Source organism: Branchiostoma belcheri, unplaced genomic scaffold, assembly GCF_001625305.1.
Source record: "Branchiostoma belcheri isolate BF01 breed outbred unplaced genomic scaffold, Haploidv18h27 scaffold37, whole genome shotgun sequence".
NCBI lineage: Eukaryota > Metazoa > Chordata > Leptocardii > Amphioxiformes > Branchiostomatidae > Branchiostoma > Branchiostoma belcheri.
In genome coordinates, this window is record NW_017803987.1 from 910,857 (window position 1) to 929,871 (window position 19,015).

The 19,015-nt window shown below is 39.9% G+C and overlaps 1 protein-coding gene across 1 annotated transcript; it reads right to left on the minus strand.

The window, feature by feature from the left end:
- Positions 1–1,720: 1,720 nt before the first annotated feature.
- Positions 1,721–18,796, minus strand: LOC109476348 (dnaJ homolog subfamily C member 27-like). Its single transcript, XM_019777275.1, has 7 exons — positions 18,378–18,796; positions 5,743–5,825; positions 5,456–5,525; positions 4,452–4,616; positions 3,537–3,656; positions 2,573–2,733; positions 1,721–1,929 (listed from the first exon to the last, which is right to left on the minus strand). The coding sequence occupies exons 1-7, from the start codon at positions 18,444–18,446 to the stop codon at positions 1,800–1,802; spliced, it is 798 nt and encodes a 265-aa protein (XP_019632834.1). The 5' UTR covers positions 18,447–18,796; the 3' UTR covers positions 1,721–1,799.
- Positions 18,797–19,015: the final 219 nt, after the last annotated feature.

A 19,015-nucleotide genomic window follows, 5' to 3' on the forward strand; every position in this document is an offset into this window, starting at 1 on the left:
CACCGGGAGTGTTACTGCTGTGGTACCACTTATCGGCCCCTCACCATCTGCCTGAAGTTCCACCCCCCCCACTGCTATTCCAAACAACGGGTTTTTCTGGACCATTCCAATTTGCCTCATAACTATAGGGGTGCATCTGCAATATTACATTGACCACGAAAGCAGCAACGGCAAAAATACACATTCGTGCATCAACACGGGCATGCCCGCAGACGGCGTATAAAATTGCATGCCGATTACACAAAGAGAACCCAGTGTTTTGACTGCGAACACGAAAAAACGACTCTTCACAACACTCCGTCCGGAGGTCCTGACCTCCTTCACGGAGTAATAACATGCTGTATACTATTATTACTAACCTCATCTTGGGCTCTTGTTGTCTTACATAATATCATAGAGGAGAGAAAAACACTCTGAAAACTTACAAGTTTTGTGGCCATATTTTCTTTAATCAGTGAACATAAGCAAACCACTGAACAACTTACATACTATTAGATAAAAAGAAACCAAATTTCTTTATGTACAATAACACTGGTATGAAATGGTGGTGACCAACATTGAAGTGTTGTTGTCATTAGTTCACATTTACTTTACAGCTATTTTTACATAGCATCAACAAAGTTAATATTATACTGAAATTATATACACCATACCATATAACCCCTTGGATCAAAAAGCCAACAAATCATAGAATTTTTAATACTCAAAATGTAAGAACTTTGAAGCCAGCTGAATTTTTTTGAGAAAACATATCCCATGTTTACTTATTTGAGTTAAAATGTACCATTTTTTATGTTTCTTTTTGTTACTTTCTTTGTTGATTTGGCCATACTATACAAAAGTAAATGTACACCAAAGTTTTGACACATTCCCCTAGTTGACCAATAATCATATTCAAAAAGAAAGTCAACCTTTTCAAAGATACAATATACTTCTGTACATACAAATACCTATATATATATATATACATTTACCAACATAGTGTCATAACAATGGTCTTCAGTTCACTTGTTTTCCAACAATATAGCAATTTCTCCTTAGGCCACACCAAGTAAATTTTATGGATGACGTCCGAGCGCGCATTGATTTTGGCCTGTTCCTAGAAAAAAAAACAAGAAATTCCGCTTCCTGTAACTATGACCAAAGAGTCACGACAGTGCCGCAAATTGCCAGATTGACGTGAAACACGTAACGCGAAAACAGGACAGGACAACAACTGCTGTTCCACCTGTTTTGATGATGAATAAAAGACTTCTTGCTTCTTACACTGTGTTACCTCATTCAATTTGTGTCCTAACATTTGTTGTCTCCTAGTATATTTCTAATCTAGGCATCTTGTTTTTTAGGGCCCTTCTTGTTTTTTTTTGCCCTCTCGCATTAGATTTAGGGTCTCCAAAGGACGTCATCCATAAAAATTACTTGCTGTGGCCTTACTAAAAAGTGGCACAAATAGAAGTGTATACAACAGTCACAGTATATGCAATAGACATGTAACAGTCAATGTTCTTGAGTGTAATTCACCAAGTCATCACTAGGTGGCACTATTTCAGCATCATCCACTTTTCCAATGGCATCCTTCCAACACTTGACAACTTAGCTTGAAAGTTCATCTGTGTTAGTAGAAGTCATTCTGTAACAGGTTTGAACTGTAACATTAAACATAAAAAAATTGTAAAAATTGCAAAAAAAGAAGACAAAAAATTTGTACAATTTTTTGTGTGTGCTGGAAATGACAGTTTAAACTTGTTGCAGAATCATGTGTCAACTGTTGCAGTTCTTCCTGAGCTTGCTAGGTGGGGCTATTTCCCTCGTAGCAGCGCTGTTCTGGCGCTGACGAGGATCTTGAAGGCCTCCTCGCTGCCTGGTGCCACGTTCTTGTCCGGATGAAGCAACACGGCCAGTCTTCTATAGGCTTTGTTGATCTCATCCCTGGAAAAATAAATAAGTAGAAATTTAGATACATTTTGGTGACATGCAATGAATCACAACCAACACATGTGAAAACAACATCAAATATTTGACAATAAATAAATAACAAAGAAGAGTTGCTTCTGAGAATAGTTGTGCACCAAGTGTTGTAAGTGTCATTGTTAATGTCAAATGGCAGTATACTGTAAAAGGATGGTTACATATCAAGTCATTCATGGACAATCGTACAGCAGACAGTGTAGGAAGGACGTGACGGGGGCCGCCATAGTCTACCAGATACCTTTGACCCAGTGTTGACGTCACACTTCAAAGAAGTCACATAACAAGCCTCACTGGGTCAGTCTACTGAGGAAGACCAGAGTGACTGGTCGAGAGCTTTTTGTGTTGAAACAAAAGTTTTAACTTTAAACAAAGATTTTATTATTTTTCTGACACTGATGCCAAGAATATCCTGTATACTATTATACAGCTAATATGTACAAAACTATCTACAAATATATTTCGGTGCACCAGTGCACCCACAGAAAAAAATTGGGTGCACCACACTCCAATTATGGGTGCACTAAGGTGCACATGCACCCAGTATTTCGAGGCCTAAAACACTACAAACACAGATGAAATTTCACGATAGGAAGGAACTGACTTAGAAGACCCAGGGTAGAGTCCTAGTCTCTCCCAGTCAGACTTGCTGTTCTTAAGTCTCTGGATGGCCTCGGCTTGTTCCTTAGTGTACCCCAGACTGGTGCTGATGGAGGGAGGCTTCCCGCCATTCTCACAGGCTTCAACTATCGTAGAGAATAACGTCTGAAGAGGAATATGGGGTAAAGGTCTAGTTAGCCATCAAAGTGTTTAGAGATGTACACAATATTGCATTGTGATATTGACTATAATAGAAATAGAGCAGCTGCCTTCAATAAAGTTTTATACACACATCCATCCATAATTTTATGAGTTTTAGAATTTCTACTTCATCAAAAACAGTTAAGAAATGGAGATCTCATACCACTGTGTGAAAGTTTTTGTGAATTTTTAGTTTTATTCATTATAGTAAATTTCTCGCTGATTTCCATCTAAGCATTTTCCCACTGTCTCCCATAAAGCAACAAACATGCATACAACAGGAAATTGAAGACAGGAAATGCGATAACCTTTTCTTGGACCTTTGATCTAATGCAGTGTTCCTGACATACATGTACCTAGCATATGGAAACAACTACAGAAACACAAGCAAACACACTGAAAACAAACCCTCTGTACATGGAGGTAAAAAAAAATGCCAGTGAAAACACATCCTCCTTGGCAAAATGAAGACAGAAGACACTAAGAGGGGCCCGCATGTCCATTTCCATAGAGCGTAATTGACTGTTTTAATTCTACGTAGAGCATAGATAGACCGCTCTAATTCAACGTAGAGCGTAATTGGCGCATTTTGCATAGAGCGTAATTTGCCGTTTTAATTCCACGTAATGCGTTGTAGTTACCTGGAATTTATCGTAAAACGTAAGGGGGCGGCTTGTTGAATTCACCACATTATACGTAACCGGCCCTCAAAATTTAGCATAGAGCATTGTCGGGACCCCCCATGCAGGCCCTCACTAAGACCTCACCTGAAACATTTCATTGATGCCCTCTCCTGTCTGTGCCGATGTCTCAAAGTAGTAACAGCCGTGCGTGTCTGCCCATATCCTCCCCTCAGCCTCATCTACTGTTCTCTTCTGTCTGTCAGTCTAAAGGGAAGAGAACAACAGTGTAAGGCCTAGAAGAAAATTAGGGTCAGTAGGTAGGGATTTTCTTGTTTTTTTTCTTTGTGCAATCACTACAGTGAGGATCTAGTCCACAGGTAGTAGTCTTTGTGTTCAATTCTCATGTTATTTCCCAAATGCTGAGAGCTACAATGTAAGCAGAGAAAGCAGCACTACTGGTACTACATATTGCTTCGGATCCATACATACACATTTACCTCTGGGTATATGTATGGAGGTACATGTATTGTTTGGGGTATGTTTGTGGGTTTGTGTGTATGCTTGTCCAGTAGATCTAGAGATGGTTGCAGGGAAAGCAGTGGATTACTTAGCATGTTCAAGTCAGGAGTACATGGGTAGTACATGGAGGAATCCAGGAAGTAATTGACTATTCCACATTCACTGTAAATATGTTTAGGTACACAGCTCAAGCCCGTAGCCAGGGGGAGGTTCGGACAAACCCCCCCACAAGGCTCAAAGGTCCACTTTTTGGTCCACTTTTTATCTAAAGGTCCAAGATTTTTCTTTAAATATCGACTGATTCGTATCACCAGCAGGGCAGGAATTGTAGAAAAACTCACTCTATCATTGAATAAAAAGTTATCTCTAATTTTTTCTTTGGAAATGCCATTTCAAAAGGTTCATTTTTCCAGATCCCCCTAGGAACCTCGCAGGTGCTCGCTGGTCCCCTCAAGCAGTGGGAAGCAGCAGGCATGCAGCTCTACTGTTAAGAGCTCCAAACCAAACAGTTGTGATCCACAGAGTCTGACACTGTCTCACCTTGTTGGCGCAGACACAGAACACCACATTCTCGATCTCAGCAGGGTTGCCAATCTCTCTCTTCATCTCGTTTAACCAGGTGTCCAGCGCCTCGAAACTCTCCTTACTGGAGCAGTCGTACACCAGGATGGCTCCCTGGGTGTCCTTATAGAACTCATTTCTCACCTGGGGAAAATGAAAATTAACAGGGCTCGAAATTATGTGTGGGGTCATGTGGCGCAGCGTTAGAGCGTTCGACTCGGGACCTAGAGGTCCAGGGTTCGATCCCCACCCATGTCACTTATCTTGTGCCCTTGGGAAAGGCACTTTACACAAATTTCCTCACTTCACTCAGGTGTAAATGAGTACCTAGCTTCGGTTAGGGATGTCCCTCAGATAGGTCCCGTGTTTGAGGAGAGCCACACCTCGAGTACATTTAAGATCACACTACACCTTTCGAAAAAGAGTAGGGGCATGCCCCGGTGTGCGATGGTCCAAATTCTACAGCCCAATACAGTGTAGCAGAATCATCAGCAAGTTGATGTTGGCTACCTTAACCCCAAAGACAAGACAAATTAACGGTGTCCCGATGGCCAGTGACCACTAAAATTTAAGCTGGAACAACTGAAAATACAATTTGGGACATATTTGGGACAATAGAAAAATAATATCAGAATGTCAGCCCTTCTTTTGTTTGGCTCCGGAAATAGCTCCCCAAAATTTCCCGTTAACTCTGCAATTAAAGAAAACAAAATAGAGCTGACTTCAAGTTCACTTCCTGAAAAACAGGTTGGGACAGTTCATCCTTACTTCAGGACAATTGAAATTTACTTTCGGGACAGTGCTGGGACAATAGGAAAAAAATTTAATTTCGAGGCCTGATTGTACTTGTCACACCTGTGTAAAGCCCCTGTCACACATAGACAAATGTTGTCTCCTAAACACTGCCAAACTACCTCAAACATGGTTAGGAGTAGGTTATATCTTAGAGCCCCGGCAAAGATGAAGATGAAGATAATCTTTACCTCATAAAATATTGGATGTCCTGCCATGTCGAATATGTTGACCTTGACATCTCTGTCCTTGATTTTGACCCTGGAAAAAAAAGAACAGCATAAGTTACACATTTGTATCATGTTTGTTTGCAGAACAGGTAAGGTTTCCATGCAATTAGAAGCTGAAACGTGAAGAAATGCACCATGAAATATCAAGTAAAATTGCAGTACTTTACTATATAAAGACTGGAAAGAGGACCGAATTTCAAATTATACAGAGATTTCTTTATGCCAACTTTCCTACCACAGACACTTACTTTGTTACTCCATAGTCGATCCCGATTGTAGCCAGGTACTTGTGCACAAACCGTTTCTCACAATATCTCTTGATGATGCAACTCTGAAAAACACAATTTCATACCTTTTAGACTGTAAGCCATGAAAAAAGAAGAAGAAAAAAAAACAACACAGGAATACAAAGCTGGAATTGTGAATTTACAGCAGTACATAGCGACGTATACGACAAGCCGGCACATGCTGGCTTTTTGTGAAATAAATTTATGAAATGGCACTGTACGTATGTATCGAATTCTTGAGTCGTGGAGCTTCGGTAGCCTGGGTGCCATCCTCCAGAGTTACAACCGGCACCGTATTATCACTAGCTACCATGGACTACCCAGGCCTAGAGCCAGGCCAGAGCCTCGAAAGCAATGTGCGCATGGATGTTATCCATAAAATTAAGACAGTGTGGCCACAGACCTTAAAGAAACATTGTTATGGAGGCTTTCTTTTAAAAAACGTAGAATGTCTTGGGTATCTGATGTCTGCATACCTCAGGCATTACTGATGCTGCATTATATATTAGATCTCTTTAAATTCAATGTTTATTTTAATGTGGTTGTCTTATGTTACCTGCTGGAATTACATCTTTATTGACATTATACTATATTTTTCGAGTGTCCTGAAAAAGAAGTTGCAGTGAAATTCCAGGCTGTCTCTAGCCTGCCACAGTAGCTGTTGTTTTCTGCCATGTACCAGGGCAAGTCAACAAACAACGTCAAGCTAACTGACAATAATAACAAACATGGGTTAAAGGGCTTAGAAAATTAAACAAACCCGAGTTACCTTCTGTCAAGAAATGACAAATAAGTTTAAAATCAGGGGTAGAATGACTGAATAAGAATGCAAAAAATTAACTCTCAAAAGATCATGCTATCATATGATTTTCAAAGTCAATTTTCTGGCCTATCCCAAAGAATACTGATCTCTGTGAGACACATTGCAATGTCAATGATGGAAAATGTTGTTTAATTTCCTAGTCTGGTTCTAGGTATTTATTAGTGGTACCGAAAAAAAGGGACTCTTTACGTGGCGTGTTTTATTTGGGGCTATTTCAAACTCTTCAAGTATGAAATAATGATGAAAATGTGCTCAAAAATGACAGATAATGTTACATGTAATATGCGACAGAAATTTGTGATCCAAAAGGTTTTTGGTTTTGCCACCCTGAAATCGCATTGGGCCACATCAAGTAATTTTTTTGGATCACGATTGCGTGCACATTGATTTTGGCCCGTTTCTAGAAGAAAAATTTTGAAAAGTTAAAAGAAATTCCACTTCCTGTAACTATGACCAGAGTCACGATAAGGGAAGATGTGATGAAAGGAAAGAAACAGGACGACAACTGCTGTTCCACTGATTTATTGCTGTTTTCATGATGAATAGAATACTTCTCTCATTCAATTTGTTGTCCATTAGTAAGTTTCAAATCTAGGCATCTTGATTTTCTCGCATTAGATTTAGGGTTTCTAGAGGACGTCATCCATAAAAATTACTTGGTGTGGCCTTGCATTCCTTCAAAATGTACAAGAAGTTGAAGAACCAAAGAAATGATTTGGCCTGGCTAAGATTGTACTACATTTGTGGTCAGCCACATGTAGGGATCGGGTCCTCTAGGGTTACAATTAGCCTGTGACATGTGGTGAGGGCATGTGGTCAATGTTAGGGCATTAGTTTCACACAAAGGAATGACAGTCCTAGAAAAGAAGTCAGGAAAAAGGAATATTCAGTCTTTGCAACATGCTAGAAAAAATTAAATTCCTCACATTGTCTTCAAAGTCATGTAGATTCATTTGTAGATTCTTTTTAAGACGATTTATTTCAGCGGCAATATATCAATATATACTACTTTGTGGTGCGGCATCTATGAGAAATAGATATATCAACAGCAATACTAAACAAAAATACATGTACAATATAGTACAGAAATATGAAACAGGAATGTCTGATCAAGGAGGTCCCTTATAACTCTATGGTCTGATTGACGAAATGTTTTAGTGAGCTTATTTACAGATCGCTCAGTTCAAGACAGACGAATGCCTACTATTACTACTACTACAGTTCAATTTAGGGCGTGAAAGTCAGTTCACAGATACCACAAGTATGGCTGTTTTCTTATCTATCTGGAACAATATCAAAGCAGGTTTTGACAGGAAAATTGTATTCCCACAAGAAGTTTGTATAGAAGCTGGATTGCATGCGCTGAGAGATTTGGAAGAGATTTGGCTGTTGATCTGTTAGGATTATGTCAGACTAGCCTGGCTGGGACCCTTAAAACCCATGGAGTTAACAAGTTTGGGTAAATAGCTTCAAGTTGTCTGGCTGGGGTACTAGTTTAAGTCTTGCAAAACTTGCAGTCAACAAGTTTGACTATCATCACAAGTTAGAAAAAGAAATTTCGGCTGAAAAAGACATTTCATCATAGACAGAAAACAAATCTTTTAATGTTTTCTGTGTTTTTTATCTTTAAAAAATTAATTTTTCCAACATTCTTCATGCAAATATTACACAAATTGGCAGATGTTAAATCAATGTATTTTTCCCTTCCTTGTATGTTTTTTTACAGAATACTCTGCATGTTAGGGAATTGCAAGAAAAATTTGGGACAAAGCGTCTTTCTTTCTTTGCAAACAGACAAACTGAGTGAATGGAAGAGTGCCAAAGTCTGTCAGCTGGCTTTCAAATCTTAGAGAAATCACTTAGGTAGACTCTATATGAGAACAGGCATTTCTCAAAGACATCATTGTTCCGCCAGGTGCAAGGTCTGTGCACCTTTGCTGTGCTTTGTTTCCTTGTACACACACACATGCGATTAGTTTCCTCTACTCTACTTTAGGCCAAACTAGTGCTGTGTATTGGTTCACTGGACTGGTTCCGGACTTGAAAAAATGTTTAGGTTCAAGTTTAAAAAAACCTAAAAGTCAAGAACCGATTGCGGACTTATTAGTATAATATTAGAAAAGAAAAACCATGTCATGTACCCATTTTCATTCCAAACCACCTAAAATGTTCCATAGATTGCAAAATCTGTGCTGCAAAATGAAGAAAACATTGCCATCGGGCATCGTCAAGTGTCTGCCTCCATGTAGCCACAGTTTTGCCCATACAATATTGCAAGGTTGCCAACGTGCAATTTTGTACATTCCAACTTGTGTCCTATAATATTTGTCGTCCCTAAAAATACTATTAAATAGTATGTTTCAAATCTAGACATTTTGTTCTTTTGGCCCTTCTTGTTTGTTTTTGTGCTTTTGCATTAGATTTAGGGTCTCCAGAGGACGTCATGCATAAAAATTACTTGGTGTGGCCTAATGGCTAAAAGTACATGCACCAGACTTTGTTGGTATATTCTTGGGTTTCAGTCACGTGACCCTACCTTAGCGACGGGTGTTATCCGCCATTTTGGTGTACCTACAACCCCGCGTAGCCTATGCGCTATGTACATGGTTCATTGTTTTGTATCTGGTTGCGGGTCAAAAAAAGTGGTAAACACAGTGTATCTTTTCAATGTGTGCCAAGGTGATTACAAATCAAGGAAAGGACCAAGAAAAACTGACCGAAAAACATCGCAGATTGTGGATTTTTGCGATCATCCGCGGGGATACGGCCACAGAAATATCCCGAGATTGTGGCGAGTTACTATAGCCAAAGACTCTGGGCAAGCTTCACCCGCCTGGGTCCGACACAATGTTGCCTGGGTCCCTACTAAAAAAACCTTGGAAGAAAGAAGTACAGAGATTGGGACGAAAGCAAAGAACAGAAGGAGGGGCGAGGGCCGAAAGGGCGAGAGAACGCAACAAGCGGGCCGCGAAACAGTCGGGTCTGGCGGCTTGACCGGGCGGGGCTTCTGACGCCAAAAGCCGCCCGACGCCACACTGCTGGATATCGCGTACGTGATCTTCCTACACCGAGGTCAGAAATGTCCCTGTACATGCAGAAATGGCACCCAGGAATTTCCATTAAACATCGACAAAACAATAGTTTACACGGTGCAAGTGAATTTATTTTGATACACGTGGCAGTCTGACTCAATTTGAGCCTTAGTGCTAAAACTCCGAGTTCACCCTGACAGCCCAAAATTACCGATCTTAGCACTAAAATTGCGTTAAGATTCTGCTTATCATGATACCCTAATATTGTAATGTCAATGTTCACAAGCTAATTCATGCATAAGTTGTGAGAGGTTACCCAAAAACTTTTTTTCACGGCAAAACTACAACTACGGGTACGTAAACAAAATTATGCCCGGAGGCTCCCCTCCCAACGCCGATGATTTACTCTCGCAAACTCGAGGCGGCCAACAAAATTTCTGTCGACAGGGATGACAAGCCGTCATGTGAAATTCTCATTCTAATGGGGTTCCAACAGAGACAAAGACTGCAGAATTATCGTGTGGCTGTTAATTACTTGTATGGCTTCGGTGCCAACGTCTTGACACTGCATAGCACTACACCGAGGTACACCAAAATGGCGGCCGCCTGTATTACGCAAGCCCCGTGACGTCACGTGAAAGCCGAGAATTCCTTCTAAGTCGTTGGTATGGCAGTAAAGCTATTGGCTTGTACAACTTGAGTGGTACGTTCTTTCACCACGGATTAGCTGGGAAACTTGAGACCGTATTAGAATAACAAGATTTAGAACCTTTTAGTGACAAAAGTTTGTCGTATTTCTTAATTGCTTGTTACAGAGATTGAAAAAAAACATGTACTACTAGACTAAGAGGCAATGAAGTAATATGTGTACAGTCAAAAACTTTTACTATGCCATATGGTTGTGAAAATGTAACGTAAATTTAGGATGATTTCTAAGGCTTCAGGTTTGAAGGTGAGACCAAGGTCATTGCACAGGTGTTTGTATTCAGACAGATTAACCTTGGTCTGCCCGAGGGGGGAGGTAAGGTGGGGGGGTTACATACTCAGATCCACAGGGGGCTATTTTTATTGGGCTGCAAATTGTAACATGTGCAACTGACTAGTCTAATCTTCAAGCAGATATTTGCCTTCGTCAGAAGGCTATGAAATAACTTTGCTATAGTGAGGCATAACTCTTGAAGGCATGGTTCGATGTTGATGTCTTTGGGCAGGCAAGTTACCACTGTGGAGACCAAGGTCAAGTTCAAAATGGGCCTCGTGGGGGGTCACTATGTCACTGCATAGGACCTTTTGTGTTTGTCGTTTTTATTGTTTTTTAAAACAGGATAACTCTAGTACTGTATATGTAAATGGGGGTTCAAAATATATTCTTGGTGGGTAACTCTAGATCTAGTTGAGACTGATTTCTATAGTTTTGCGTCTGGGTAGAGTGCTGTAAGAGAAACCACTGACCACAAAACTTTAAACTCCACCACAACATTTGCTGGTACTTTAGACTACCATATATCCGTGTACTGTAGTGTTGTTTCTAATATCTAACTTGTTGACTTGCAAGTCACCATATGTCTGGACCCGGTGACCTGGGTTCAAATCCCGCCCTGCAACCGTGCACGTGTGATTAACCTGGCCACAGCTGGATATGAAGAGGACGTTATTGAAGTTGACTTTATGGATTAAGATTTTATAGTAAGACCCATGGGGTGAGAGTAAGAAACAGAGGCGAGCAGTAGAAACTGATAAAAACCCACTTGTTCCGGGCCGGGGTTTGAACCCACGACCAAACCCGGGCACCAGTCCACAGGCAGACACTCTAACCACTTGGCTGAAAAGGTCTAGACCCATCGACTGGGTCAGTTGGTAGCGCCTATATCCCCCCCCCCACTGTTACACATTTAAGGGGGCCCGCAAGCCCTTTTCCGTAGAGCGTAATCGGCCGTTTTAATTCTATGTAGAGCGTAGACGGACCGCTCTAATATTTTAACGTAGAGCGTATTCGGCGTTTTAATTCTACGTAATGCGTTGTAGCCACTTGGAATTTATCGTAAAGCGCAATCGAGAAGTTTCCGAATTCAGCGTAGAGCGTTGTCGGGACCCCCCTTGCAGGTCCTCTTCTGTTCTCTCCTGATGTGACAAGTTTGACATCACTTCCTAAGACTTGTCTGTGAACACTATCAGGTAGGAAATGAGTGACAATGGACTTGACCGGGTCTGACCTTCACAGCATCAGACCTTCCATTAGTATTCACTGTAGTCTTCACCTACACATGTGAGGTCAACCGAGGTCAAGGATAAGTTCTTCGCCATTTCTGCTAAATACTTCTCACAGCTGTCACCTTACTGTTCAGTGGTTCTCCTTTCAAAACAGTCTGGGTTCACTGGGCATGTTGGAAACAGAGCGTGGAGTAAGACTCTTGTCTAAACACACCAGTATGCCAAGTAGAAGACTATATCATAGTATATGACAACCTCTCTTTCTAAAGTCAAAGTGATCTAGCTAGCAGAACTTTACTTTTGTGTTTCCTATTTCAGTCCTGAAAAAAATTGAGTAGGTTGGTAGGGATTATCTTCTTTTTTTTTCTTTCTTCTTTTTTCTTAGACTTTGGCAATCTCTAATGATCCAACTTATACAATACAGTTTAACAAAGTAAAACTTGGATGAGGACACTTATATTTTCAATGTCAATGTTGGAAAACTGATTGTACCAGGTTTCTTCACTCAGGTGTCAGATCATGGAGCCAGAAAAGGTCAATCAGCTCGAAAAATTTATGTCCCTTGCGAAGAGTACATCAAAAGAAAAGCTATGGTCAGCACTTTTTCTGGGGTCGATCGGGAAACAGGAAACAATTTTTCCCAAGGTCTTAGTAACTGCTATGTACAATGACAGACAGGTGGGTATATACCACTGTAACAGCTGTGTTCCTTCTGACTAGATTAGTGAGAATAGGATGGCAGACTCAGGTCAGCCTAGGCAAGTGGTTTGCTTCAATCTCAAGAATACAATATGTATATGTGTGTGAGTGACACTGTATGCATTATAAATGATCCAATTACTCAATGTAAACATATGTGTATCCAGGGCAGGGGAAAACACTATTAACATGATGCAAATGACTTTTGAATTATTAATAACCCATAACGACCAACATACCGTAACAACAACATCCGCCTGAAAATTGCTATGATATAGCATTATACTAGTATAGCACTGAAACCCAGGTAAGCAGTACTTTTTCCAAGGTAATTTTTTCTTTCAAAGAACTCTGCATCAAATCATTACCCTGTGTTAGAAATACCCATCTGCATTTTGCAGAGACATTTTCAATATAGAAGAAAAATTAAGCAACCTGCAATTTTGCAGGCTATTAGGCTATATACTTGTTTCTTAATGCCTTAACCACCCTTAGTTTTATATTACCTCCATGAAAAATGGAGGTACTAGTATTGTTTTTGGCGCATCTGTGTGTCTGTCCGTGTGTTTGTCTGTCATTTACAAAAACTCCATATATTTCATGGAGGTATGAGATCTCTGAATTCTTGTTTAAATGGTATGGTCTCCCCTTTAAGTTGAAATAGATGGATGAAGTAATTAGATTAAAGTGTGTCCCATGTCACTAACTCATTTAGAAACTTTGGTAGTCTCCATAGCATGCCAAAAACTGGGGGTTTGGAGGGTCTTCGAGATCTTTTATGTGCTATTTTCTGATTGCATATAGACAACATAGCCGGCCTGATTGAATTACCCCCGTTTTTTGAACTGGACTAATCAGAAAACAGCCGAAGATCACCAAACCCCCAGTTCTATAAGCCTGCTACGGAGGCTTAAAGCCACATGCAGGTTTTTCTCTTCACTCTACAAGACTGGGTGGTGAAGGAGAAACATTTCCTGGGGGTTTGGTGTCAGCTAATGAGGGCAGAGTTCAAGGGCATGGGGCTGAAATCGACACTTCGGGACAGAAAATGTCAGAAAAAATGTCTAACCAGCCAATTAAGGTATTTTAATGAGTACATGTACAGGTAACAGTGCAGTGTACAAAATACTTTTTTGAACCAGGTTGCCTAGCTAGCGGGCAACCTACGGCAAAAATTAGGTTGCCCATCAGAATTTTAGGTTGCCCCACCTATAAGTTGCTACTTTCCTTAAATTAAGTAATGTTACATACATTTGACAATATTTCTTGACTCTAAACAGCATTTAGTTAACTGATACTAGTAATAGCCATCAATACCTAAAATTAAAAAGCATCTGCCGGATATAGTGGTGCAAGCAAAGTGGGCATGATTTTGGGAGGGGGGCAGTCTTAAAATTCAGGTAGCACACTGGGCTACCTAGGTTCAAAAATAGGTTGCCCCAAGTAAAATTTTGTTGCCCGGGGCAACTGGGCAACCAGGTATTTTGCACGCTGCAGTGGTAGAAATACTTTTTTCTGCATCATTGTACATAATGCTACATGCAGATCATTTAACCTTTTCACTCCTGAGGTAGCCTTTTGGTACCAAATTTATATAACATTACTAGTATACTGTGTTGTAAGGCAGCAGGGAGAAGGTTAATGTGTAGGAGTTTCTGCCCTGGAGGAATTTTATCCCATGAGTCCATGACCTGAGTGCCCCTTTTACCCTGTGGCGATGTGTCATCTAAACCCCTGCAAGGAACACTCTTATACTGAGATATTCCATCTGTTTTTAACATTCAGTTCAAGTAATGCAATTTAACATCAATTAGAGTATAGATAGACTCCCCCAATATTGCAAACAACTTACCCCAAGTGTAGAACCTTTCAATAGATGTGTAGCTGATGACTTTTGGGTGCTTTAAAAAGCATTTTTAGTTATTTTGGACCTTTCTTTTTCATGGAGTGCCGTAATGTAAAACAATAATTCATGCAAATTTTCAGAATGTCATAAAAAATGATAGTTTTTGCCCATTTTTAGGAAAAATCTAAAGCCCTTGGCTAGACAAAATTCAAGCAAATGTTTCTCATTTCAGATTGACAAACTAAAACTGAAACTGTCAAGCAGGTACATTTTTTCCTTGACTGGCCTACTATCCTTTATAAACAATCCATTCCTGAATTCAAGCCTTTGATCATAAGATCTAAGCTAAATACTAACAAACCCTAGTCAATCTACCAGAGTGACAGGTCCTAGAACTATAACCTTGACCATGACATTATGATTGAGACATACACCCTCAAATGCGACAATATTGTGGGAACTAGACCATAGACTTGGTATTATGTTACCCCTGTGTAACAACAGTGTATACAACGAAGGTCTCAACAATGTTGGGGGACTGCCTGACCTACTCTGAACTCCTTGGAACTTTAAAAGCTTACAAAAACACTCCGATGACAGAATTGGTGCAAAGAGTGATCCTCTTCTATTTTTGGCTGACAAGGTGGTCCTAGTTTAACTTGAAATTGCCAAGTTAGGCCACACCGAGTTAATTCTATGGATGACATCCACGCGCGCATTGATTTTCGCCCGCTGTCAAAAAAAGAAAAAAAAAAAGAAAAAAAGATCCTCCGAGGCTCTGGCCTGGCTCTAGGCCTGGGTATATATAGTCCATGGTAGTTAGCAACAATGCGGAGCCGGTGGTAACTCTGGAGGACGGCACCCAGGCTATACCAAAGCTCCACGACTCAAGAACTTAGTACATACGTACAGTGCCGATTCATAAATTCCGCAAAAAGCCAGCATGTGCCGGCTTGTTGTGTACATACGTCACTATGTAATGCCTCAAATTCACAATATCAGCTTTGTTTTCCTGTGGTTTAGTAGCATTTTTATTTTTTTGCCGGATTTTTTTTATTCGCCCGTGCGCACTTGTTTGTGGGTCTTCAGAGGATGTCATCCATAAAATTAAGTCGGTGTGGCCTTACTTGGTTTTCAAAATTTCAACAGATATATTTCTATTATCAATTTAGTTAATTTACTATAACAGCAATGATACATTATATATCATATTATATACCAGGGCCGTGATGATCTTCGATAACAGTGTTCATTACGCTGAATTCGGAAACCTCTCGATTACGCTTTATGATAAATTCCAAGTGGCTACAACTAACGCATTACGTAAATTTAAAATGGCGATTACGCTCTACGCAAAATGCGCCAATTACGCTTTACGTTGAATTAGAGCGGTCCGTCTACGCTCTACGTAGAATTAAAATGGCCGATTACGCTCTGCGGAAAAGCTAGGGCATGCGGGCCCCCAGTTACATGTATGTGAGGGAAGATATCTAAGACAGTAAGAGACTATATCTACAACAGATGAAGGAATGTCCGCAGCTCATAAACACAAATCTCTACCAGTCCTGTCTAATCAGTTGGGACCCTCAGGACCTCAAGACTAAGAACAGACAGCGGGTATATATTTCCTGACAGGAAAACCTACTCAGGTATGTGCAAACTGATACTGCCAAATTCTTCCCAACATCTTCATGATCTTGCCCTTGGAAGCACTGTCACTGAAGTCTGCTTTGAAAACTTATGACCGACTGGGCAAATGAAGGTTTGTTTTTTTACTTACTTCAAGATGTTTGCAAGTGATTTGTGGCCACAAAGTATCATGCTTAAAAAAGTAACAAGAAACAATTGCACGCAAATACAGTAGTCTTGACTGGCACTATTTTTCCTCTATGCTCTCCTGAGAATGGCAAGAATGCAGTTTTACCTCGGAAGGTATTTCCTACAGTTGTTTTATACCCGATTTACATGTAGGCAAAAAAAAAAAACTGATGTAGTACAATAACTGCATACATATGAGAATGTAGGAAAACTGTGTACATCAAATAAAGTTTTTCCCTTGAAAGCCGGCCGATTTACACAGAGAAAAAGCTGATGTACACAGTTTTCACACGAACTTTTGCATGTGTGCACAGTTTTCATACCATCGGGTACTCAGCAACCTGCCCGCTATTTCTGCTGAGTTGACAGACAGAAGACACATGTCTGCACCAGGGGTGGCCCTTAATAACAAAGATATCATCACCTCATGCTGATCTACACTATAGGTCTGCAATACTGTAAGATCCCAAACTACTGTAGTTTGGGATCTTCCAATGGGAATATCTTTAACACAGACAATAGAAAATGATAGATGTTTTTTTTTTTGCTATGTCAGATTTTTTTGTCATTTTGCTGAGAATTGTGAGGTATCTGTTTTTGAGACCTTGTGACACTTGTGAGATAAAATTTAGACAGTTTGTCACCATTATGTGACTGTCCAAACCAATGGCTGGTTGTTGACTGATGCTTTATGTTGATAGTATCAGTTGTGGATTGGCCAGGAAAGATCCCTGGTGTGTATGTTTAAAGAAAAAAACTAATGAAAAAAAAAGCTATAGAAATGTTGCAGTTAATTTTACTCATTAGGCTTTGAATAATACAGATCTTCATGTGTCTTGCATCTTCCTTTTCTTATTCATATCTCTAAAGTGTTAATAAATTTCTTTACACTTTTCCAAACTGAGATTTTTTTCTGTTACAGGTCTTTTATCTCTAGAATGTGTAACTGGCACAAAAGTTTTAGGTTTTATTTTGTAAACCTAGTTTTTAGCAGTGATACTCTACAAAAGATGAGAAGGCAGTAGAAAAAGAATAACCTCAGGTAACATGAGAGCCTCACATCAACAAGAGGGCCTGCATGGGGGTGGGGAAGGTCCGACAACGCTAAATTTTGAGAGCCGCTACATAATATAACGCTAAATTTAGGAAGCCTCCCCATCACGTTTTACAACAAAATTCAGGGTATTACGTAGAATCAAAATGGCGAATTACGTTCTACGCAATTAAGCTTTGCGTTGAATTACAATTTGGTCTGTCTACGAATTAATACAGAATTAAAGCAGCCGATTACGGTCTATGGAAAAGGGCACGCAGGCCCCCCAACAAGTCCCAAAGGAGGACAGAAGTCAAGAACCAGCTTGACATCTCAGACCCCAAGGAGCAGATGTGGTCATGCTTAGATGTGGAAGTCATCAGCTTTTCAACAGAAGCCAAACGAGTACCAGGATTTACTTGAAACCACATGTTGATGGGCACTGACAACTGCTACTTAGGCTGAACCAAGTTAATTTGTTGGTTCTTGGATCAAGTTAATTTGTTGGTTCTCGGATCAAGTTAATTTGTTGGTTCTCAGATCAAACAAGTTTTACTTACTGTATTCATTTCACCTTTTCAAGATCATACTGATTGTTGGTACAATCATATCATGTCAAAGAACAAAAGGAATGTGTCTGAATTGTTGAAGGTTAGACATCCAGGTACACAATAACCTGGCTGATGAAAAATCATAAAAAATTTATGATATTTCTGCGAATTTACCCAAGTCCTAGATGATTATGTAACCAATCAAATGTATTGTTGTGGCCTATTAAAAGGTTATATGAAATTGATTTTTTTAATGATTAGCACACATGAAAATAAATTCTTAACTTAATCAACCAATGGGATAGAATGAACACATGTCAGTAAGTATGTTGCAAACAATATTAATATGACATACTAGTACTGTAGCCTTTATCAATCTATACCTGTTTCTCTCTTTGATATATCATATTTTATTATATGTACAAGTATAAAGGCTTTCTTTTATCTCTTCCTGGATCATTTCAAATCATTCACTCCCACATTCAAAAACCTATTCCAAACATTTTTACGTTACAATAGTTTCACACCTTTTTTCATTATCACATCCCCTCCCAGATATTTTGTTGTGATAATTTTTACTCACCTTTCCGACTTCCGAGTTGCCCATACTGATGACTTTGACTCTCAGCGGCCGCTTCGCCTTAGAATCCATATCGGGAGAGTCTTAAAGAAACCTTCGGTGATCCTTGTAAGAAATCCTGGTCAGCGGGACACGGTTCCTTGGAAATAATCCATGAAATAGTAGCCAAGACTACTTCCAGATGTTGTTACGACTTCACACCAACACGGGAAACGTTGTTCTACGTTTGCCGACGACACCTGGGAATGTTACGAGCAAAAATCGTGTAACTTTTCTGTTGGCAAGGATTTGAGACACAAGAAATCTGTCGTTAGTTGAGAGAAAGTAGAGTTTTAACGCCCCAAATCGTTGTTTTCAGCGCGGAACAACAAAATCACATCATTTCCCAACCGGCTCGATCCAAATCTGGATCCGGAGTACGATTTCATGTCGCCACCGCGCATGCGTGGAAGTTACCACGGCAATTCCTAACATTCAACCTGATTGGTCGAAATTACAACCTAATTATCAATGTTTATAAACTAAGCTGTGATTGGTCCTAAGTGAGCTAATTTACCGGAAGATCACAAAATATAATAGGGAGAACCGTCTTTTATATGTCTCTTCAAAAGCTACAAATTGTATGTTTCTTAGCAAAAATT